Below are 18,780 nucleotides of genomic sequence, written 5' to 3' on the forward strand. Positions count from 1 at the left end.
AAATCCAGTTTTGAGGTAGTTGGGTGGGCGAGGAAAACGGCAAATTATCCAAAAACCGAATCACTGTCGGACACCAACTCCCAAATGCTTTCATTCGGCATCCATGTTCTGTCTGTGATGCAAGGCATATGGAAATGGGACGCTAACTCCTGCAGAGGTGACACTCAGCATACGGATTTTATAGCACGCTTTTTAGCGCCTCCTCCTGTCCCTTTCGCACTCTGTCTATTTCGCTTTCTATTCAAGTGACATCCAGCTGTCTAGGTGTGAGATGTGCGGGTGTGCGTGAGGCCGCGATGCGTGCACTTAAAAAAATCTCTAAAATTTTTGGATTCATATAGTAAGAAACTAAACTAAACTAGACTTAAGAAACTATTCAACATACTGTTCATAATACATTTTACATTTGTTCCTAGATTATTAAAGAAGGCGTAGAGCTCATTACTTAGTTCCATTTGAAGGACTTCAGATTTTCTTGCAGTGCACGTGAGTGTGTGAGACCGTGCTAAAATTCATTTGTCAAAAGGATTACCATGGTAATAGGGTTTTAAGCATATCCTGGCAAACATTCACAGCTTTTTTGCGTGAACCATTCTTTTTTTTTTTTTGTTTTTTTCGCCTGGCTTCACATGGTTTCGGTTTTGGTTTCGGTTTGTTTTGCATTGTTTATTTTCGGTTGCGGCGGCCACAGGTGGTGGCTAATTAAAAAGCGGGATTAAGCAATTATGACTGACATTTGTATAACACACATAATCGCACCTCGCACCTACCCGCTCATGTCCAGGCACTTGGCTCACCTTTGGCAAACAGATTTATTTTGGCAGCAAGCTGCTAATAAATTGACTGCAATCAAAGCTGTCATAAGTTGAGCAGGACAACGCCCACGCAGCCTTTGCGGAAGGACAAATAACTGAGGTCACGTTCGCTTGCGGCAGGCAGAGGCAGCTCCTTGAAAGGGATCCACCAGGGTCACCTTTCGCAAAACCTCAAATCTACTACTCCTCACTACCATGTCCTGCAATCAAATGGCTGAGAAACTACTACTTTTTAGCCACGCCACCTTATATATTTGGCTATAATCCATTCTCCATTAACGACGCCCATGTCCTGGCGTGCAACACCCACCCGCAGCCAAATGACAGCTTAATCGCCCAAAAAATCAAGCCAAGCGGAGACATTGTCCTCAAGGATTCCTGCTGGCTGCCATGTGTCGCCTGTGCCATCATCTTTTGCCGCTGTGGGAAACTAACTCCTCGGAACCCCCGGAAAACACTACCTTGTGTGTATGTGTGTGTGTGAGGCTCCAACGAGGCGAAAATGTACAAATTGTTGTGATTTATTTTAACAGATTTTTTGTTAACCCAAAAGGATGGGATAGAAGCATTCGCTACTCTATTGATGAATATGCTGGTGGGTCACTCACATGTGATAGAGACGTCGATGGAAAGGGGGTTCTTCCAAAGGGAGGTCTGGAGTGCCCGGCGCGTGACAATGCGCCAATGTGTGGTCAAGTGCGCACGACTGAGCCGGGGGAGCCCCAAAGGAGGCTCCATCAATTTGTTCCCAGATGGAGCGTGGAGCAGGATTGGAGGTGTGGGTGCGAGCACCAGTTGCAGAGGGGGTGGGTTGGATGAAGCAAAAGTTAACGTTAACAGGTTTAACCAGGCTAAGGACAAGTGTGGAGACAGTGGCCAGAATAGCTGATGGGTAGGAGGGGGCCCCTACAACTGTGGTGTGGATGATGATGGGGCACCCTCATCATTAGTGCGAAATGCTTGAGTTTTAACTGAAAGATTTAGATGAACACGTGTCCCACAGCGACTATGTGTTCATGATGGCCATCAAAGGCGTGTCCGGAGGGGGGAAAAAGTTTTTCAATAAAAAATGGACCAATAACAAGTGCATGCTTTTTTTTAACAAATTGCACTGTTAAAGCTTTATAGTTGTATATGGTGCATAATCCCCCTTGGGTGCGCCCATGATAACCATAAGATTTCATCGGTGAGATTTCACAACCGAGGACTGAGAGGCTTCACTTTAATGTGAATAGCATTGTAGCAGAATGTTTAGCAAATCTGATATCCCTTTTCCTTTGTTTTACAGAACAAGTGAAGTTTTACCAGAATAATGACTTTATCTTATGGGTATCTGTGCTGTTTGGAATTATGTTCGATTGTGCACTCAAGTTACCTTCAAAGTTAATTAGATTCACAATGTATATGCAACCATAGGCAGCTGATTAATAAAACCAAAATGTTGACCTTAACTAATGCAATTAAATGGAGCAGAAAAGCGAATTAACTTTTTTTCAACTAGATGTAAGTGTGAATTTATGGAATAATCAAATTATGGCTAATTCAATGCCGATACTTTTTCATTCGAAAATCGCCATTAAATCCCCTACATTTTTTCCAGCTAACTTTGCCATCAAAGGCAATTATTAGGAGAAAATAATAAAATTTATGTTACTCAGGACTGGTCCGAAATGCCAATTAGCGTGTCCATTTGGACTTGGTAGCCTCTTAACTTGGAGCTTGGCTCTCACTTACCTTCCTTAGATTTTCCACCCCCCTCCCCACTTACTCTGCTGGTTACAATTGGCGTGGTTTTTCCCTATTTAGGCTAAACAAACGATGCCCCGGGATTAGGTTCCTTTTGGGGGTATCTATGTCAGCATTAGCTAATTCTATAAAGCAGCTTCTGCCCCTCGTGTCCTCATCCTTCGTCCTTCTTCGCCGCCTTATGAAATATTGCGGAACACTTTTTTCGCATTTCCGTGGGCGGCAGGACGAGATTGGGGGAGTTGCCAGCTCCGGTTCCCCAACGGAGATGCTGCACATCGATGGTGGCACGTACTTTGGTTCGCATTTCAGCTCAGCTGCGGCGACAGGGCGACAATTTAATTTATTTGGTCGCTTTGCTGGGGACGCGGCGGAGGTGGTTTGAGTGGTGGGCGTGGCTGGAAGTCAGCGAATTTACGATTGACATTTGCGTTTAACCTACTTATGCTGATTTGATGGCAGCTCATAAATAAAATTTAAACCATTGGCCGGACGCGAGACCTAGACCTGCCAGCTCTCAAAATCTCACCCTCTTCGCTCATCAATCGCAGCTGCTATCAATGTGGGCCATCATCTGGCCCATCATCCTAATCATCATCCCACTCTATTATGATCCTCCACGAGCTGCTCGTAATTGAACTCTTAGTGGGGCAAGCAATTTGGATTTTTAGTGCAAGTAGCGGCAAAGACAAATATTTAAAATCCCACGCAGCACTTGAAGAAAAATGCGTTAAAGTCATTCATTAAATCTAAAAAAATTTTATCAGAATTTTCACTTACTTTCTAATCATTATCATTTCTGTTGAAAATTAAGGATTATTACATGACATGAAAATAAAATATGGAATAATTATTTTGGCACAATATTTCTTCCTGTGCATTCATCCACTTCATCCAGTCCAACTGCTCGACAAATTTTTGTCGTCGGTGTCAAATGACGCAGAAAGTCGGCGCAACGCCTAGAAATTAAAACGTGAAATGAGTCGTAAGAAAAACAATGAAAAACTCCTAGAAACGAAAACGAGAAGCGGAAAACTCGTCTGAAAGTTTTTCGATTGTCTTGGGAGCAGGATGAAAAGATGGGGGTATCTGTATCTGTGAATGGAGACTGCGTTCGCTGGCAAGTGAAAGGTTAGGAGTTCGGCTAAATGTGTCACTGGGGTGCAATTTGAAAATGAAATTTCTACGTATTTTTTGTTCAGCTTTTCATTGCGCTACCGTAACGCTCTGCTGCCCGATGACCTTGAGGAGGTGGGGGGGAGGCGCTGTGCCGCAGGGGAGTTGGTTGGGTGTCCTTGCTGGAAGATAGTTTTTAAACTTTTTGTAACTTTTCATGTATATGCCGTGAAAGTCAATTTGATTTTTTCCAATAAGCATATTTTACGTATCTTGAACAAAAAACGTTGCCCAGAGGACAGTGCGTTTCATGACGTAGTGCTACATTTATTTCGCATATAAAAGTTGGTTAGAAAACACATTTTTTGAAAAGGGTTTAATACTTGTATGTTCCCATTTTAAAAAATCTCTCTCCTCGCAATTAAAGCTACCTTAATGCGATTATTAAATATGTAATTTAAATTACACGTAACGACTGCATGAGCGTATGTGAAATGTGCAGACGGACCCTTTTGAATATTTAAAATACAACCATTTTATTACAATATCTCACTCCGCCACATAATCTCTTCATAAATATAATATTTATTAAATTTTCCAACCAACAAGCACTGAGCCCCTGACCTTGGCCCATCGAAACCCCCAAAGACGCTTTAAAACCATCAGCTCCCAATACTTTTTTTTCCGCCTGTTCTTTTTTTTCGGTTTTATGCACTGGCCGGGAGTCAGTAAATGGTTTGAAATTTGACATACTTATGCCCAAACAATTCAAATAAAGACCGGAGCCGAACAAAAGAGCAGTGGTAAAGGTTGAGTTGAGATTTTGGGCCGATTCTTTTGGGTGTCAGCAGCATCCAGCGGGCTAAAAAGGATGGGCTGTGGGATTCAAAGGGCTTGGATTGGCAGGGGGGAGGGGTTCAAAAGGTTGCCAACCCCAACGACTCGAGTAAAGCCCAATTCAATAACTCAGGCGAAAAGAAGTCTGCGATCCTGCAGAATGTTGGCTTCGCTTGGTTTTGCTTTGGTTTGGTTCCTTTAGTTAAATGTGCATGTCGAGGGCTGAGGCAAACAAATATTTATAAATGCTCAAATAGAACAGATAACTGTATTTTTATATGCACACGCTCAACTTCTCATCACCCAGTGAATATCTATATATATTATATATATTCACTTGGCTGGGGCCAAAAGTATTTCGAGATTCGATTCGATTCTGCATCTCGTGGAAGTTGAGTCGTCGATGGGTCGACGCTTTCATTCATTCATTCATTCAATGGCATCGCATTGGCAGCAAAAACAACAAGGGCAACACATCTATATGAGCAACAACAACAGGAGTTACAATTTTATTGCTTGGCATGGAGCATATGAAAGCCGCCCGGCGAACCCATTCCTCCATTCCGCCAGAGGAAAAAAAACACACACCCACAACCCTTTAATGCCTTTTTGTGCGGAATACCCTGTGCCGGAATCGGGCAACTATATAGTTGTGAAAAATCAGAGATATATATATAAGTAGAAATCAAAGATAAGACGTATATATATGCGAACTCCTTTTGCCACCATAAAACAAGCTTAATATATCTTATACAATCTATACTAAACACAAATATATGGAGAACATAACTTTGTTAGATAAATATTTATATAATAAGTATATTGTCAACATTTTTTATATTTTTACAGATATTTCAACCAAATTAGAAAGTATAAATATATTTTATATAATCCTGCGAATGTAGTTTTCAAAGGATGTATGATATTCGAGCTGTCGCATTATCCTTTCCGTCCGTTTCCTGGTTATTTCGTTTTCATGCTGTTTTATTTCTGCTGCCAACCCAAACGAAAAGAGCGCAAAGGCGGCAGAAAAAAGGGGAGCAGGGAAGCGAAGGGCGGAGAGAAGGGGGGAAAGGAAAAAGGGATTGCTTGCCTGCGCGCAGGAAAGAAATATATATTTTTCCGATATTTTAACATGAATTTTGCATATTGTTAATTTTGCCTTTCAACTGAAAACGTAGCGCAAACAGTGAGGAGTGGAAATTCAGCGGAGTGAGGAAGCGGAAGTGGGAGTGCGCTTTTATAGCATTTAGCTTCCGCTTCTGCATGTGTGAGTGTGTGCGACTGAGTGTGTGTGCATGTGTGTGACTAAGCAAATGCGACCCTTTGTGTGTGTGCGTTATATTTATTTGACAAGCGCATTGAGTTTGATTTTTGGCCTTAAGTATGCGAACTGGAGGAAATGGAATGGAAAACTAGAAAGTCATTTTCCACCTGTTGCTCTGCACCAACTCACCATTTTCCAGGTGGTGAATACCGATTTCCCATCGTTTCGAAGCACATTAAAAATATGCTATACACTTTTTCGCAGGTAAGTTATTTCAACTTAATTTAATTCAACAAAAAAAACACGCTTTTCGCATATGTGGCGCGAACATAATCGTTGAAAAACTGTCGATTTTTAGTGCAAATACTTGAAATGACCAGCAGCAGGAGGCTTCAAACGCGCTAGGAGTGTTAATAAATATATGCATTAAAATCAACATATGCAATGGTAAATCGAAACGAGCTTGCGGCGGTATAATAACTCGAACTGCCAGTCCGGATTTAAGTGTAAGAGATGCCATCGAAATGCTTTAAAACTGCTGCAATTTAAGTTAATTACATATTTTACGTAGCATCCGGAGTCTTCTAGAGCAAAAACAATAAACTTTAATTGGCCCCATTAAATTTGATTGAGATGAATACATTTTATTGCTCATTTTTGGCATTTATTATACACATTTCAGTTTTATAAAGCCTAAAGGCCCACGAAATCGATAATAATAGTAAAAAAGAGATCCTTATAGTCGGGTTTCGACTAAAAGATACCCGCTACTCAATGTTTTGTGGTTCCCTTGATCTTGAAGTTTACACGGACATGTGGACGGACATATCGAATCGACTAATATCCAGATCAAGAATATATAGATTTTATAGGGTACATATAATTCTTTATACCTGTTAACACTTTTGAACGCATCTGGTATACTCTTTTACTATACGAGTATGAAAAACATAAAATATGTTGAAGAAATCTTAACAAAAAATATAAGCAATTAAATTTTAAATTACATCCTAAACGGGTACCATTTATTGCATCAATTAATTTTTACTTTCTAAAAAGAAAAATATACTTTTACAATTTAATTTATAATATCATCGAATGTTTGCTTGACAAAAAACAATCTGTTTTAATGTTTTTACCCTAAAATGTATGTTCTAACTCAATGATCCTTTTAAATTTTCATAAAAAACATTGTTGCTTAATCTGATAACACATCTGCAAACAAATAGAATACCTATGTTTCCATAGTGCGCCTTAGGTTAGATACGAAGCATACTAATATAATATCCTGCTTGGCAGTCCAATTAGGACGATACCGAAAACCCGAAGTTAGGAAACATAATAATAATTTAATAACTAATTCCGGTTGAATGTAGCAGCTTGTTTGCGAGATCGCTGTCATAAGTTAACCCCTGTTTGTGTATGAATATACAAGCATTATTCGTGTGTCTGGAATCTATTAGTTGTTTGCATACGAAATTTGTCCGTTTGCCATTTGGCCTTATGCACATTTTGGCAAAACACTTAACTTTAACCTTAACCTTAGCAATTTCTTTGCAGAGTTATGCATATTTCATGTGCTGCTGCTATGCTGCTATGCTGCCTTGGCTTATGCTGCACAAAGCCGGAGCTCATGTTCTCCCTAATGCAACAGCAACAACCACTATCGAATTGACTAATGGCCTTGACTGGAGGTGGGTCTTAGTGGGTTAAGAGGGCTAAGAGTGGTGGAGTGGCGGGGGGGGGGGGGCGAGGCCAACGGATGGAAACAGCAGCTGCATGCCCTGATAAACATTTGTTTAACATGACCATTAAGACAAGTCAAACTGCAAACGCACACGGTGCACACACACACACACTCAGGAGCACACCAAAAAGGACCTCCGATAGAGACACTCATCCATGCAAATGGCGCAATATGGCATAGGACATGCAATATGCCATATACGTATACACACACACGCTCACACACACCCAAATGCCAGCACACATACTAATAAGTAACAAACAACAGACACGATTACAACCAAATGACACAGAAAATCACTCCTGGGCGTTATGTAGATGCTCATTGCATTCAGCCCGCTCCGCTCCGCTTCGCTTCGGTTCTATTCCATTCCATTCCAGTTCGTTTTCAGTTCAGTTCAGTTCGGTTCGGTTCGACTAGATCCGTTGCCGCCACGCCCCCTTGAACGACGCCCCTCGCTGCACAGGACTCAGTTCGGTTCATATGAAAGTAAATTAGCTTAGTGCTTCTCGGTGCACTGAAAAAAATGCATCGAAAGTTAAGCAAAATCATTTCAATTCAATTCTTACTTAGCTGCACTAATGGATTTGTTCAAAATCCTTTTTGTATCAACTTATAAGAATACCATAATCTTACTAAGATCCTTTTTTTCTCGCAGTGTATTTCGGCCGACTTCTGACTGCTATTTATGTGCAATCTGCGCCCCTTCCATCAGACCTCATGCATGTTCCATAGGCCGGTGCGTGTCTGCAGTCCACAAAATACGCCGTGCCACAATTCCAATGGACGGGCATAAGCACAGCCAACTGACTTAGTGACTCCCTCCCATCATCCTCCACATGCCCCACATCCCCCATATATCCTGACCGGCTCTGCTGGCTTCCTTTATGGGCTCGGTCCAGCCGATATGGCTTAAATCGACATAAATGCGGTCATTGGGGGGCCATGGCGGGCATTTCGCTTTCGATTTGTTTATAGCTGCGTTTAATAAATTGCAAATGAACTTGGAGCCTCGCTCCGTCTCAACGCCCCACCCTCGCCGCCCCTTCAAGTGGATTTTTCTATGATAAGCCATCGAAGTAGAGGCATTTGCATTGTTTCTGGCTTTTATGTTTGCCATGTGGGGGGAGGGGGATTGCCGAGTCTCTGGACAATCAAGAGGAACAGGAAAAGGCTAAATTATGGCAAAATTCTGGTTGAGTAATTAAGGCGATGGAATGAGAGTGCACATGTTATGAAGAAGTTGCATTATTATTAATACTTTTGTGTGAAATGTGAAAAGGTGAAGTGACTTTAAGAAACAAAGGCATGATATAGATATTATTATCCATAATTGCAAACAAAATAATTACATTCAGCTAGATGTGAAAGTCCTTCAGACAAAATAATTAATTTATAGCCCTCATTTAATGACCGAAACCACTCTGTTTGGTAGCCAGCTGTTGACAGTGCCATAAAGATTATCCCGACCTATTAGTCCCTATGTCCTTCCAAGTATCATTTTTGGAAATAATTACAATAAGGATATTTCAGCATAAGCCCTCAATATAGCATATATTGATCGGTTTCTTTTTTGTGTTAGTTCTCGTACTTGCCAATGTTTATTTTGCTCGGCACTCGATGGCCTTCTCTATTAGTTTTTGTGAGTGTTTGTATGAGCTCCAAGAAATATGAGTGCCCCGTGGCTGGTCGAGCGGCAGCTCCAAGTTGCAGCCTCCCGATTCCGTTCGTCTTAACCCTCCAGCGGCCGCTGTGCCACATCTGCCCCCGCAGTGAGTCATAAAAATAGTGCAAAATAGCAAATGCTACAAACGCCAACGAACCAAAAATGAAATGGCTTAAGCTTTCCAAAGCGTCGCCGATGGTAACTTCACTCTGTTCTTGCCCCTTTCAAGTCCCTTTCTCCGCTTTCCCCGATTCCCTGCTTTCTCTTTCCCCGATCCTTTACCCCTACACTCTGAACCCTGGAATTGTTGCTGCTGCTGCTGCTCAAATATAAATGCATTTCACCCGACCACAAAATGTGTTCAGCCGGAAATTGTACGTGGAGAGCATGCACTGCTAGAAATTATATACCAAATTGTTTTTATATAGAATTTTAAATAAGTTAATATTTTAGACAATAATATAATGATTTAAATCTTTGTTTTTTATAAAGTTAAATTATAAAATAAGCTTGGTACAACAAGTTGCTTACGAATAAATAATAAACATTTTGAAATTCCCTATGGAACACGGTGCGCATGAGTAATTTTTTCCTAATAAAAGTTACAAATGAATTAAAAGTGCAATCCCTTTATAAGCTACCTTATAAGCTCGGTTAAAATGTCATGCATTTTTTTTTCAGTGCACATCACAGTTAGAAAGGAGCAGGGGCAATCGAAACCCCTTCAGTTTTGTGGCAATATGTGTTGGCATGGGAGATTGGGCGTGGTTGGGAGTGGGCTAAGATCCGCTTGGCCCTGCTCCGGCAGCCATATGTTCCATTAGCGTTTTTTAAGCGCCTATTGCCACTGCTGAAATTTTAACAGATTTTCTCCTCGGGTTCCGTTGGTGTTTTGAACTTTGCGGTTTAAATTTTCACTAACCGACAACGCGAGTAAAAAATCGAAACTACCCAAACGCAAAATAGAGGCATGTGTATATAAGGATCGGTTTTTGAACATATAAGTCTCTGAATATATGAAATTCTAAATATAGAAAATATTTAAATATCTAACATATAAAAGGATGTGAATGAAGGTTTCCAAATACTTGCTCTTAGCATTACTAAACAAATTTGTAATTTTGGAAAAAGTTAGTTATTTTAATAATATCTCATCCTTCTGCTCACAATCGAATTACCTTTTGAAAGAGCATCAAAGCGCGATCGGCTTTTGGGGACTCAACTTCTAAACTGGGCAATAGCGCCGCCTTTTGCTTATTTGCATCGATTTGCGGGGGCAAACGATGGGGGCGTTGGGGGCAAGCGATGGTTTTTGGTTTTGTGGTCCAAAAAAGTGAGTGGGTGGGGTATAGTGGAGGGGCTCAAGTTCTTTGGAGCTGTTTTGTGGACTCGTTAACATCGTCATTGCCGTCAGTTGCACCTGCACCTGCACCTGTCTGACGTTGCAGTTTCGTCCTGTTTCGTCCTGCCATACGATGCCGTGCCATGGAATTGTGAGCTGAGGACGCGTCAAAGTGCAAATGAGCTCAACGATGTCTGCCCTGGCTCCCCTTTCCACCAATGCCCCGCTGAATGGATATGCCAACAGGACGAAGGCAGGAGCTGAGACTCTGGGCAAACACAATAAATGCATTCATGCAATATGCATCAGGTAATCTCGTTGCTTTTAATCGTTGTTTGACATCAAAATTACAATTTTCTTAAGACGCTCCATCCATCTATCTATATGGCATTTGTATGGAAAGGATATTCACTCAATGGCGAATGTTTGCCTAAGCTCCGCCTTTGAGTGGGGGGTTAAAAAACTGGCAGCATCTTAAGAAAGTTTCTGGCCATTTTCAAACAAGCATTTCTATGGCACAAAGGGATCCCCATGCCAACGCATCTTAGCAATCTTTTATTCAAAAGAAAAATTGATGCCGCAATGGTTTTGGTTAGGGGGAAATCCCAGAGTTTGTCCATCTAGCCAAGTCAACTTCCTTAAGAAGAAAAAGGGCAGGAGTATGTCGCAGCTACATTTGCATTTGCATGCTAAATTCTTTATTTAGTAGCGTATCCAATTTTTTAAGAATAAGTATCACCGCATAACTAAACTATGTGGCATTTAATATCACTGAAATGTTTAAAGAAAATTTATAGATAAATCAACATTACCTCGCTCTTCTAATTATCATGGTTGTTCTTAATAGTGGCGACTAAAAAACCAATTAGCGATTTCCTTATTTTTCAGAAACTATTAACTTAGTAGACTAACAAACTGGGTGAGTTGTCTAGCTTTTTGGGGAATTAGCCCCTGGTTCGGTGTCCACTTGGACCCTCTATTGATGCCCCGACACGTTGCAACAATCGCTCACTTTGAGGGCTGCCTATTGTTTGGAGCTCTTTCTCCGCTGTTGCTCACTTTTTTAGTTTTCCTCCCCGGATACTTTTGTATTTTCCTCGTTTTGTTTGTTTCGCCCGTCGCTTTTCCTAGTTTTTTCATACACTATAACAATAGAGGTAGCTGGGAAATTGGGTGTTTCTGTTGGGGCCAAAGGACTTATTGAATGCTGCTGCTCTGGTTTTGTCCTTCATTGTGGTCAATGCTAAAGGCTGTCGATGGGGCATCTTGGGTCGGCTAGCTTTTCACAGACTTCCTTAAACTATCAAGTGTTTGGGCCTAAACGATAAGGTGATTTGGGACAATTTAAATTGTTTGCTTATTGTTCTAAAAAATCCTAGGGAAAGCATAGTCTTTCCGGATAGTTCAATTACAGAAAACGCATTGAAACCTACTGCAAAAAATGATGTTTGTTGAGCTTTATGAGTTTGATCTAAAAAATGCGATAAAGTGTGGCTATATTTTGTGATTTTGATATGATTTTGTGCTGGAAAATCGTTTGTCGACTACTTTCAACTGACCAACTAGTTGTTGTTTAGGATATTTGTCATTGTCTTATTGAGCAAAAGTCTCAGATGTTTTCTGAGAATGGGCACCTGGAATATTCAGTCCCATTCAGGTGAAACAGTTTTGCAATTTCACGCCGCCCCAGGCCCAGTGCTGCCCGTCTCTTTCCCACCCAGTGGACATAATCGAACCGGCTGTCTCTTTCCCAATTCGGGGTAAATCCAACAACGTCAGCAGTTGGCTGGAAGACAAATGGAAGGCTTTCGCTTGCTTGGCTACTGGTGGCAGCAATTAAAAGATTTCCATGCAGCTTCAGCTGCTTTCGTTTGCCCTACTCCTTCATCCATCCAATCTTGGTATGAACAACACCCATCCACCCATTGACAACCCACTGCTCCTCTTTGGTTGTATATGCTGATGCACCCTGGGCACACACACATTTTTTGCTCTTGTCTCCATTTAGTCACTGTTAGTTTCAACTTTAGGGGTCATTTGTCTTTTCGGAAAACTTTTCGTCTCACTTTGTTTCGCCAAGTTGCCATGTCATTGTGACGGGTATGGGAAGGACACTATGTCTCGCTCTGGTCAGTTTTTTATGGTTTGTGCATATTTATGTTTGGCCAGCGGTTGGTAGTAGGATATTTTCGGCTTTATAAGGTTCCCAACAGGCCGCAGGACTCCATTTATAGACTTTCGTAACAAAAACTCAGCATAGAGCAAGTTACATACATTTTTTTAATTTTTAACAAATTTTATACATTTACCCTTCAATTGTTTAATTTTAAGATACTCTAGTTGAAGTTTAGGCCCTTGAGTCGATGTTATTAAACCACAGCTGGTCCTTAAAGCGTGCGGATTCCTGGCAGGTGACCAGGATGGGTGGGGTTCGAGGCACTTGGGTCATCCGCAAAGTGCTGTGAACCACAAAAATGGCGCATGACCTCGCAATTGGCACTTACACGAGTGCATTGTGTCTGTGCATGAACCGCAATAAACAATATGAATTTATATGCGCTCGGAAACATTTTAATTAATCACTGGAGGGCATCAATTGCATTTTGTATGCTAATAATTTGCGCTATAAATATTCCATATCCCTTCGGTCTCCTCGCCAATCAGCCTCTAAAAATCCCGCCCAGCGATTCGATTTCTTTTTACTGCCGCCGCACTCCCCATTTGATGGTGAGCGTTTTAAAACGAATTGATATTCAATTAAGCTAAAAATTTCACTGGCATATAAAACACACACGCACACCACACACACACAAGCAGTAGAATGCAGCAAATAATAAATATTTATTTAGGTTTGCAGTTCATATTTTATACTATTGATGCTGTTGCGTTTGCAGTTGATTGTTGATTTTTTTTTTGTTAACTGCACAACAGAAAAAGTTAAGCAAACATTGACGGAAGCGGAAAAGCGATGTCGAATTTTAAGTGCCCTTTTAAAAAAGAGTAATGAAAGTTTGAGCTTAGATATGACTTTAAATATAAAAACCACTAATATGAGTTACTCATATTTTGCAGATTTAAATGATACCCCAATTAAACTAGCTTAAGTCATACTTATTACAATTTGTATTTACCTACATTGTAGACACACATTTTAGTAAACATAGAATTTGAATCACTTTTTTTATAGCAGGACTACATCTAAATAACACATCCACTTCGAGAACCGTACATCATCCGCATCTCCCTGGAGATCTTTTTATTGATCAGACCATTGGTTCGGCGTTCTTGAGCAAAGATCTCCTTACGATTGCCGGGCTGTTTGATGCCGGGCTTATGGACCAGGAAGGCGTTGTCCAGGATATGGAACTCGTAGTCCAGAACACACATGGCATACGCCTGGGTCATCTTGTCCCGCTGACCCTCCCACGTTAATCGCTCATCGTAGGGTGGATCCTCGACGGTGCCCACAAATATTGGCTCCCAATTGTTGTTATTTTCCGAGCGGTGGCCAACATTGAAGACATTCAGTTCCTGGGAGACGACGCTTGCATTTATCCACTCCTCCAGGTTGGGTCCCCTATGGCACGCCTCACAGATTTCCATGTGAAATGGCACTGCTTCGCCCGACTTCAACATCTCTTGCAACTCAGGCTTGGTGTTCGGAACAGATACATTGGACATCACCTCGAAGATCCGCAGCACATGGACCAACGGCGAAGTGGGCTGCTGTCCTGGAATTCCAATCACCTGTGATTTAAAAATCGTTATTGCCAACTGAAATCAGTAACCAAATCGTAATCAAAAAGTGCAATAATAAACCTTACTTTGCGGCCAAGGAAGTGCAAATAGTCGGGCACCAATCCGGGCGTGGGATAGAGCTCGATGTCCGAGGCCAGGACGTAGTGCGTCAGCGAAGCGCGGCGTGCGATGTTGCGTCCCATATTGACGGGATAATCCAGTGTGTTTCGAGCCCTGTACATGTTCCCTTTAAAGACATTCTCATACGGCGGTGGTCCATTACAGTTGGCTGGCTCCTTTAGAGCCGTTTCGGGTGGCAGCACCACCTGGGGCAAGTGCTCCACGTCGAAGTACAAATGAATGCTGCACAGCTGGCGAACCAGGTCGTGGCCAGGATGGCATTGAAGCAGGTAAAGAATGCTCTGTATAGTGGGCTCGAAGTCCGTGCCAGGAGCATATATGGCCAGGCTGAGGGGCGATCGCCAGCGTTCCAGAAGGGGCACCACATTATCCAGATACGTATAGTCCGCATGGGTGGTGTAGGTCACATTCGAATAGCAGGGAATATCGCCGTGTTCCGCCAGCACATAGTTCTCCAGCACCCAGTAATCCTTGTAGATCGCATGGCTGGACTTGTAAGCCTTAGACTCGCAGTTCACGAACTTTTTCAGCTTGGCCAGAGTGCTCTTCTCCAGACAACTGATTCCCAGGATAAAAGTAAGGACTAGGAATGAGATCAGTCGAAACATATTGTTTTCTTTTTGGGATTTTCACAAACAGTTTTTGGGCATGACCTATGCTTCCTCGATAGATAGATTAAAATTCAACTGGATTTTATAACAAATATATTTTTCTTTCAATGCAGAAAACCTATTAAAGTGTTCCTTAATTGAAAGCTTAAAGAATCATTTAAAACTCAATTAAGCCAACCTTTCCCAAAAGGCTTCTCGACACCCCCTACCCCGCCAAATGAAAACGAAACCCCAAACGAAAAATAATCTGTTGCGAATGGGGTTTATTATTGATTAGCAGACATTTTAATATGCAGGCTGCGCAAATAAACAATTAATACGGAAAATTAATGTACATTGTTCATTGTTAAAGGTAAATCCCCAAACTCGCACCCAAATCCATCCAAACCATGCCCACGTCCCTTTTCACAGCAGCAGCCGTGGACAACAAATTTTAATTATGCGCCAGTTTTGGCTTCCATTCGCATTTGGGCGCCCGATGGGGGTGCTGTGTATATAGATTATGTATTTGTATGTATATTGAAATATTAGTAATTACGAGTTGAAAATTCATGAAAATACAATTTGCGATTATTGTTATTAGTGTCAGGCAACAGGCAGGGCCTCTCCGATGGGATTCCCCTGCAAACTTTTGCAAATGGCTGGCAAAGTTGGTCGTGTGCGGTGGAGGAGCAGCCAAAATGGGAGGGAGTAGGACGAAGGACAAAGGGCGCAGGACGGCGACAGCAGCTGAAAAATTTATAAATTCAATAGCACCTAATTAAAATTAAATCTGAAAGCTTTCTGTATCGACGATGGAGCACGGCTTAGGCAGCCACAGTTGGCAAAGGCATACAGCAAAGGCAACAGCAACAGGACACAACGCAACAGCAACGAGTCGAAGGAGAGTTGGCCAAGGATACACGGCACAGGATATGCACGGTAAATGCTGTAGCCGGAAATGAACACGTTCTGATGTGTGCTAGTCAAGCACTTGGAGAAAAAACTAGGCTGATGGGACTGTAAAAGAAAACCCAATGCCATGAAATTTAGAGTGTTGTAGGGTTTATAATATACTATAAAAATGTATATATTTTTTTCTACATTTTTAGTATATAGAATTAGTTTATTAGTATTTTATACATTTTTAGAAGAGTGCCTTGCTGACCATTCATTGTTTTTAAAGCATAAAATTGCGGCCCATTTAAATTGGTGGCATAAACATAAAGCAGTAGTAAGTAAATGCAGTGTTTTTGAGTGGGCTTAAAATATTGCCTGTGGTATTTGCGAGGTGTAAGCTTATGAATTTGCATGCGATGTTGATTTTTGGGCAGTGTGTGTGCGGCTCCATGGAAAACTTTACCAACTGAAACGTTCTGTGTGTTTATTTATGAGCCGGCGTTTGTTTGCCCAGCCAGCTCGACGCCAATGTGCACCCTACCTCATGGCTTGGCTGGCTGTGGGCCATATTAATTATTGAAAGATTTGATATCGGCTTAAAGTTACGTTCGCCGTCTGTTGCTCTTATTGTTTCCGCTTGCTGCACCTGGCTGAGACTCCCCGATCCACCTGGAACCTTAACTCACTTGTCGCATGCATCATCATCAGCAGGGCAGTGCCAAATCTAATTTACCTTGTCTACCTTTGCCCCATCGCTACTTTCGCTCCCTGGCCCGATCAACTTTTACCGAGCTGGCATTAGTCCTTGATCCGGGCGCCTGGAAGTGAACCAATAAATCAGTTTATAATAGAGAAAAGGAAAAATGTGTGGGAGAACTGCATCGAAGTTGGGCGCAACTTTTGATGCAGGGCGGATCAATGGCCCCGGGAGAAAGGTGAAAGTGCTTTTTTCCCAAAGAAATCATATTTACCTGTGCGTCGGACATAAAAATGTCAGAAAAAATGGCAGGGCGAGGAAGCAGGAATCAGGTGGATAGAGTTTCGTAAAGCAAAAGTCAGCTGAAAATACGGACTACCTAGTTGTTAATCAGAATATAAAAAGTCCAGGCTGTATCTTATTAAATTACAAAAGTTATAAAGCAAATAATTAGAGAGAGGAAGAAAGTGCGGTAATGATAGCAAAAGTAATAATAAGCATTGACAAAGTATTTTAAAAGTGAAAAGTGAACTTATACAACAGGAATATAATTTTTGGAGTGAGACAACCATTTAAACAATATTCATTTTAGAAAATAATAACAAAAGTTATGCGATTTACACTAAAATTATATGAAAAATCATAGATATGGTTGTGGCTCAATAAAAATGTGGCTAAAAAAATAACCAAGCTAAATCGTAATTCAATTTACATCTCCTTTAATACCAAAATGCAACTGTCACGCTTTAAATGTATTTTCTGCTAGTTTATATAACAATGGATATTTGAATTTAGATTGATGTTTATTCACTTGTTCACATTTGCCCAATTGATTTTCTAACCGAAAACGATTTTCAATTCAAATGTCTTTGCTCTGCACCGAGCTTGAATTAGCAAGATAAAATGTTTTCTATTGGCGAGCATGGTTCATAATTTAATTTCGGTGTTAGCATTTGCCATTCGAGTGAGCTGATTGTTTCTGTCCTGAGCCGATTCACTGCTAATCCTTGAGGCCGGATAACCAAGACACAGACTGGCCGGAAGCACAGTTGCAACAGCAGCTTCCCGTCCGAGCACACGAATTTTGTATTTTATTTAAGTTCGGCCATAAGCTATCCTTCGACATATGGCCGATGACGTTTAATGTGGCCCTCTGTCCTCCTGTCGACACCAGCCAACGTCAACAGCCATCATCCAGGACAATGCAAATGAGCCGGAAGGCGGGACTGGGCGGAAACGGGGGGTGTGGTCGGGCCGAGAGTCAGAGCCACGCTGCATATTTCAACATTTCCGGTTTGATTTCACATTCCAAACAAAATGGCCGGCAGACGTGCTTCCGCCATCAGCTGCACGCACCGCACCTGAACCAGAAACAGAATCTGAATCTGAATCAGTACCAGGACAAGAGCCCGGACCAAAATCTTTACTCTGGACGATTGCTGGATCCATTTGCGCTATTACAAGGCCAATGAAATTGGTTAATAGATTTGCTGGTGCCATTTTGACCTTTTTGAGAAACTAAGCATAAGAGCTTGCTAAATAAAATATTCTCATAAATCTTGTAATTTAAAAGATAGAATTTTTAACGAGTTGATTAAAAGACAGGAATCCATATTGTTTAACAAAAATAAATCGCATATTTCGCTGTTTTTTTTCCAGTACTCACAGCATAGATCTGCAAACTGTGGCGTGATACATTCGACAAATTTATTGTAAGCCAATTGATTAGATCACATGTCCTTGCCATCATAACTGGCTTACGTTGCATGGGCAGATAAAAAATGGAGAAGGGATTGCATGAATGAACCCCTATAATCATATTCGATGCCATGATATAGTTTTAGGCTCGATTCCCGGTCGCTCTCAACGGGTATAACATTTAACTCTTTAATCTTTTTGATGGGGGGTATCGTCGGGCAGGGGCACATAAAAAATTTACCAGTTGATTTTATGCTGGATTAAGCTTAAACTTTATACTAAAAGGAACTAAGCAAGCGTAAATGGAGTTTTTCCCCTTTTCTTTGGCTCCCGAAGCTCGCCGCTGTTGTTTCCAGTCCCTTTCCTTGTTAAAATAGCTTTAGTGCGGTCTTTTGCCTTCATCTGGTCTGGGTCCTGCCCCGAGTCCTTTTTACCTCCTTCATGTGTGTGTGAGTGTGGATGGGTGTGTGTGTGTGTGTG

At 41.5% G+C, this 18,780-nt stretch overlaps 1 protein-coding gene across 2 annotated transcripts; it reads right to left on the reverse strand.

Moving 5' to 3' along the window:
• Positions 1-13,641: 13,641 nt before the first annotated feature.
• On the reverse strand, positions 13,642-15,087 carry LOC6732130 (beta-1,4-glucuronyltransferase 1). Of its 2 annotated transcripts, none has more exons than XM_039296934.2 (2): positions 14,361-15,087; positions 13,642-14,310 (listed from the first exon to the last, which is right to left on the reverse strand). In XM_039296934.2, the coding sequence occupies exons 1-2, from the start codon at positions 15,021-15,023 to the stop codon at positions 13,735-13,737; spliced, it is 1,239 nt and encodes a 412-aa protein (XP_039152868.1). In that variant the 5' UTR covers positions 15,024-15,087; the 3' UTR covers positions 13,642-13,734. The 2 variants fall into 2 exon arrangements, with proteins under 2 accessions (XP_039152868.1, XP_002079262.2); XM_002079226.4 differs by having other exon boundaries at positions 13,642-14,283; positions 14,361-15,085.
• Positions 15,088-18,780: the final 3,693 nt, after the last annotated feature.

The sequence above is a fragment of the Drosophila simulans genome, chromosome 2L (assembly GCF_016746395.2).
Source record: "Drosophila simulans strain w501 chromosome 2L, Prin_Dsim_3.1, whole genome shotgun sequence".
Taxonomy (NCBI): Eukaryota; Metazoa; Arthropoda; class Insecta; order Diptera; family Drosophilidae; genus Drosophila; species Drosophila simulans.

What these genes read in the sequence shown, in the direction of transcription:
- LOC6732130 (XM_039296934.2), bottom strand. Translation starts at nt 15,023, where the DNA reads ATGTTTCGACTGATCTCATTCCTAGTCCTTACTTTTATCCTGGGAATC. An exon ending in TGCACTTCCTTGGCCGCAAA is followed by an intron (nt 14,311 to 14,360) that starts GTAAGGTTTATT and finishes TACTGATTTCAG; the next exon opens with TTGGCAATAACGATTTTTAA.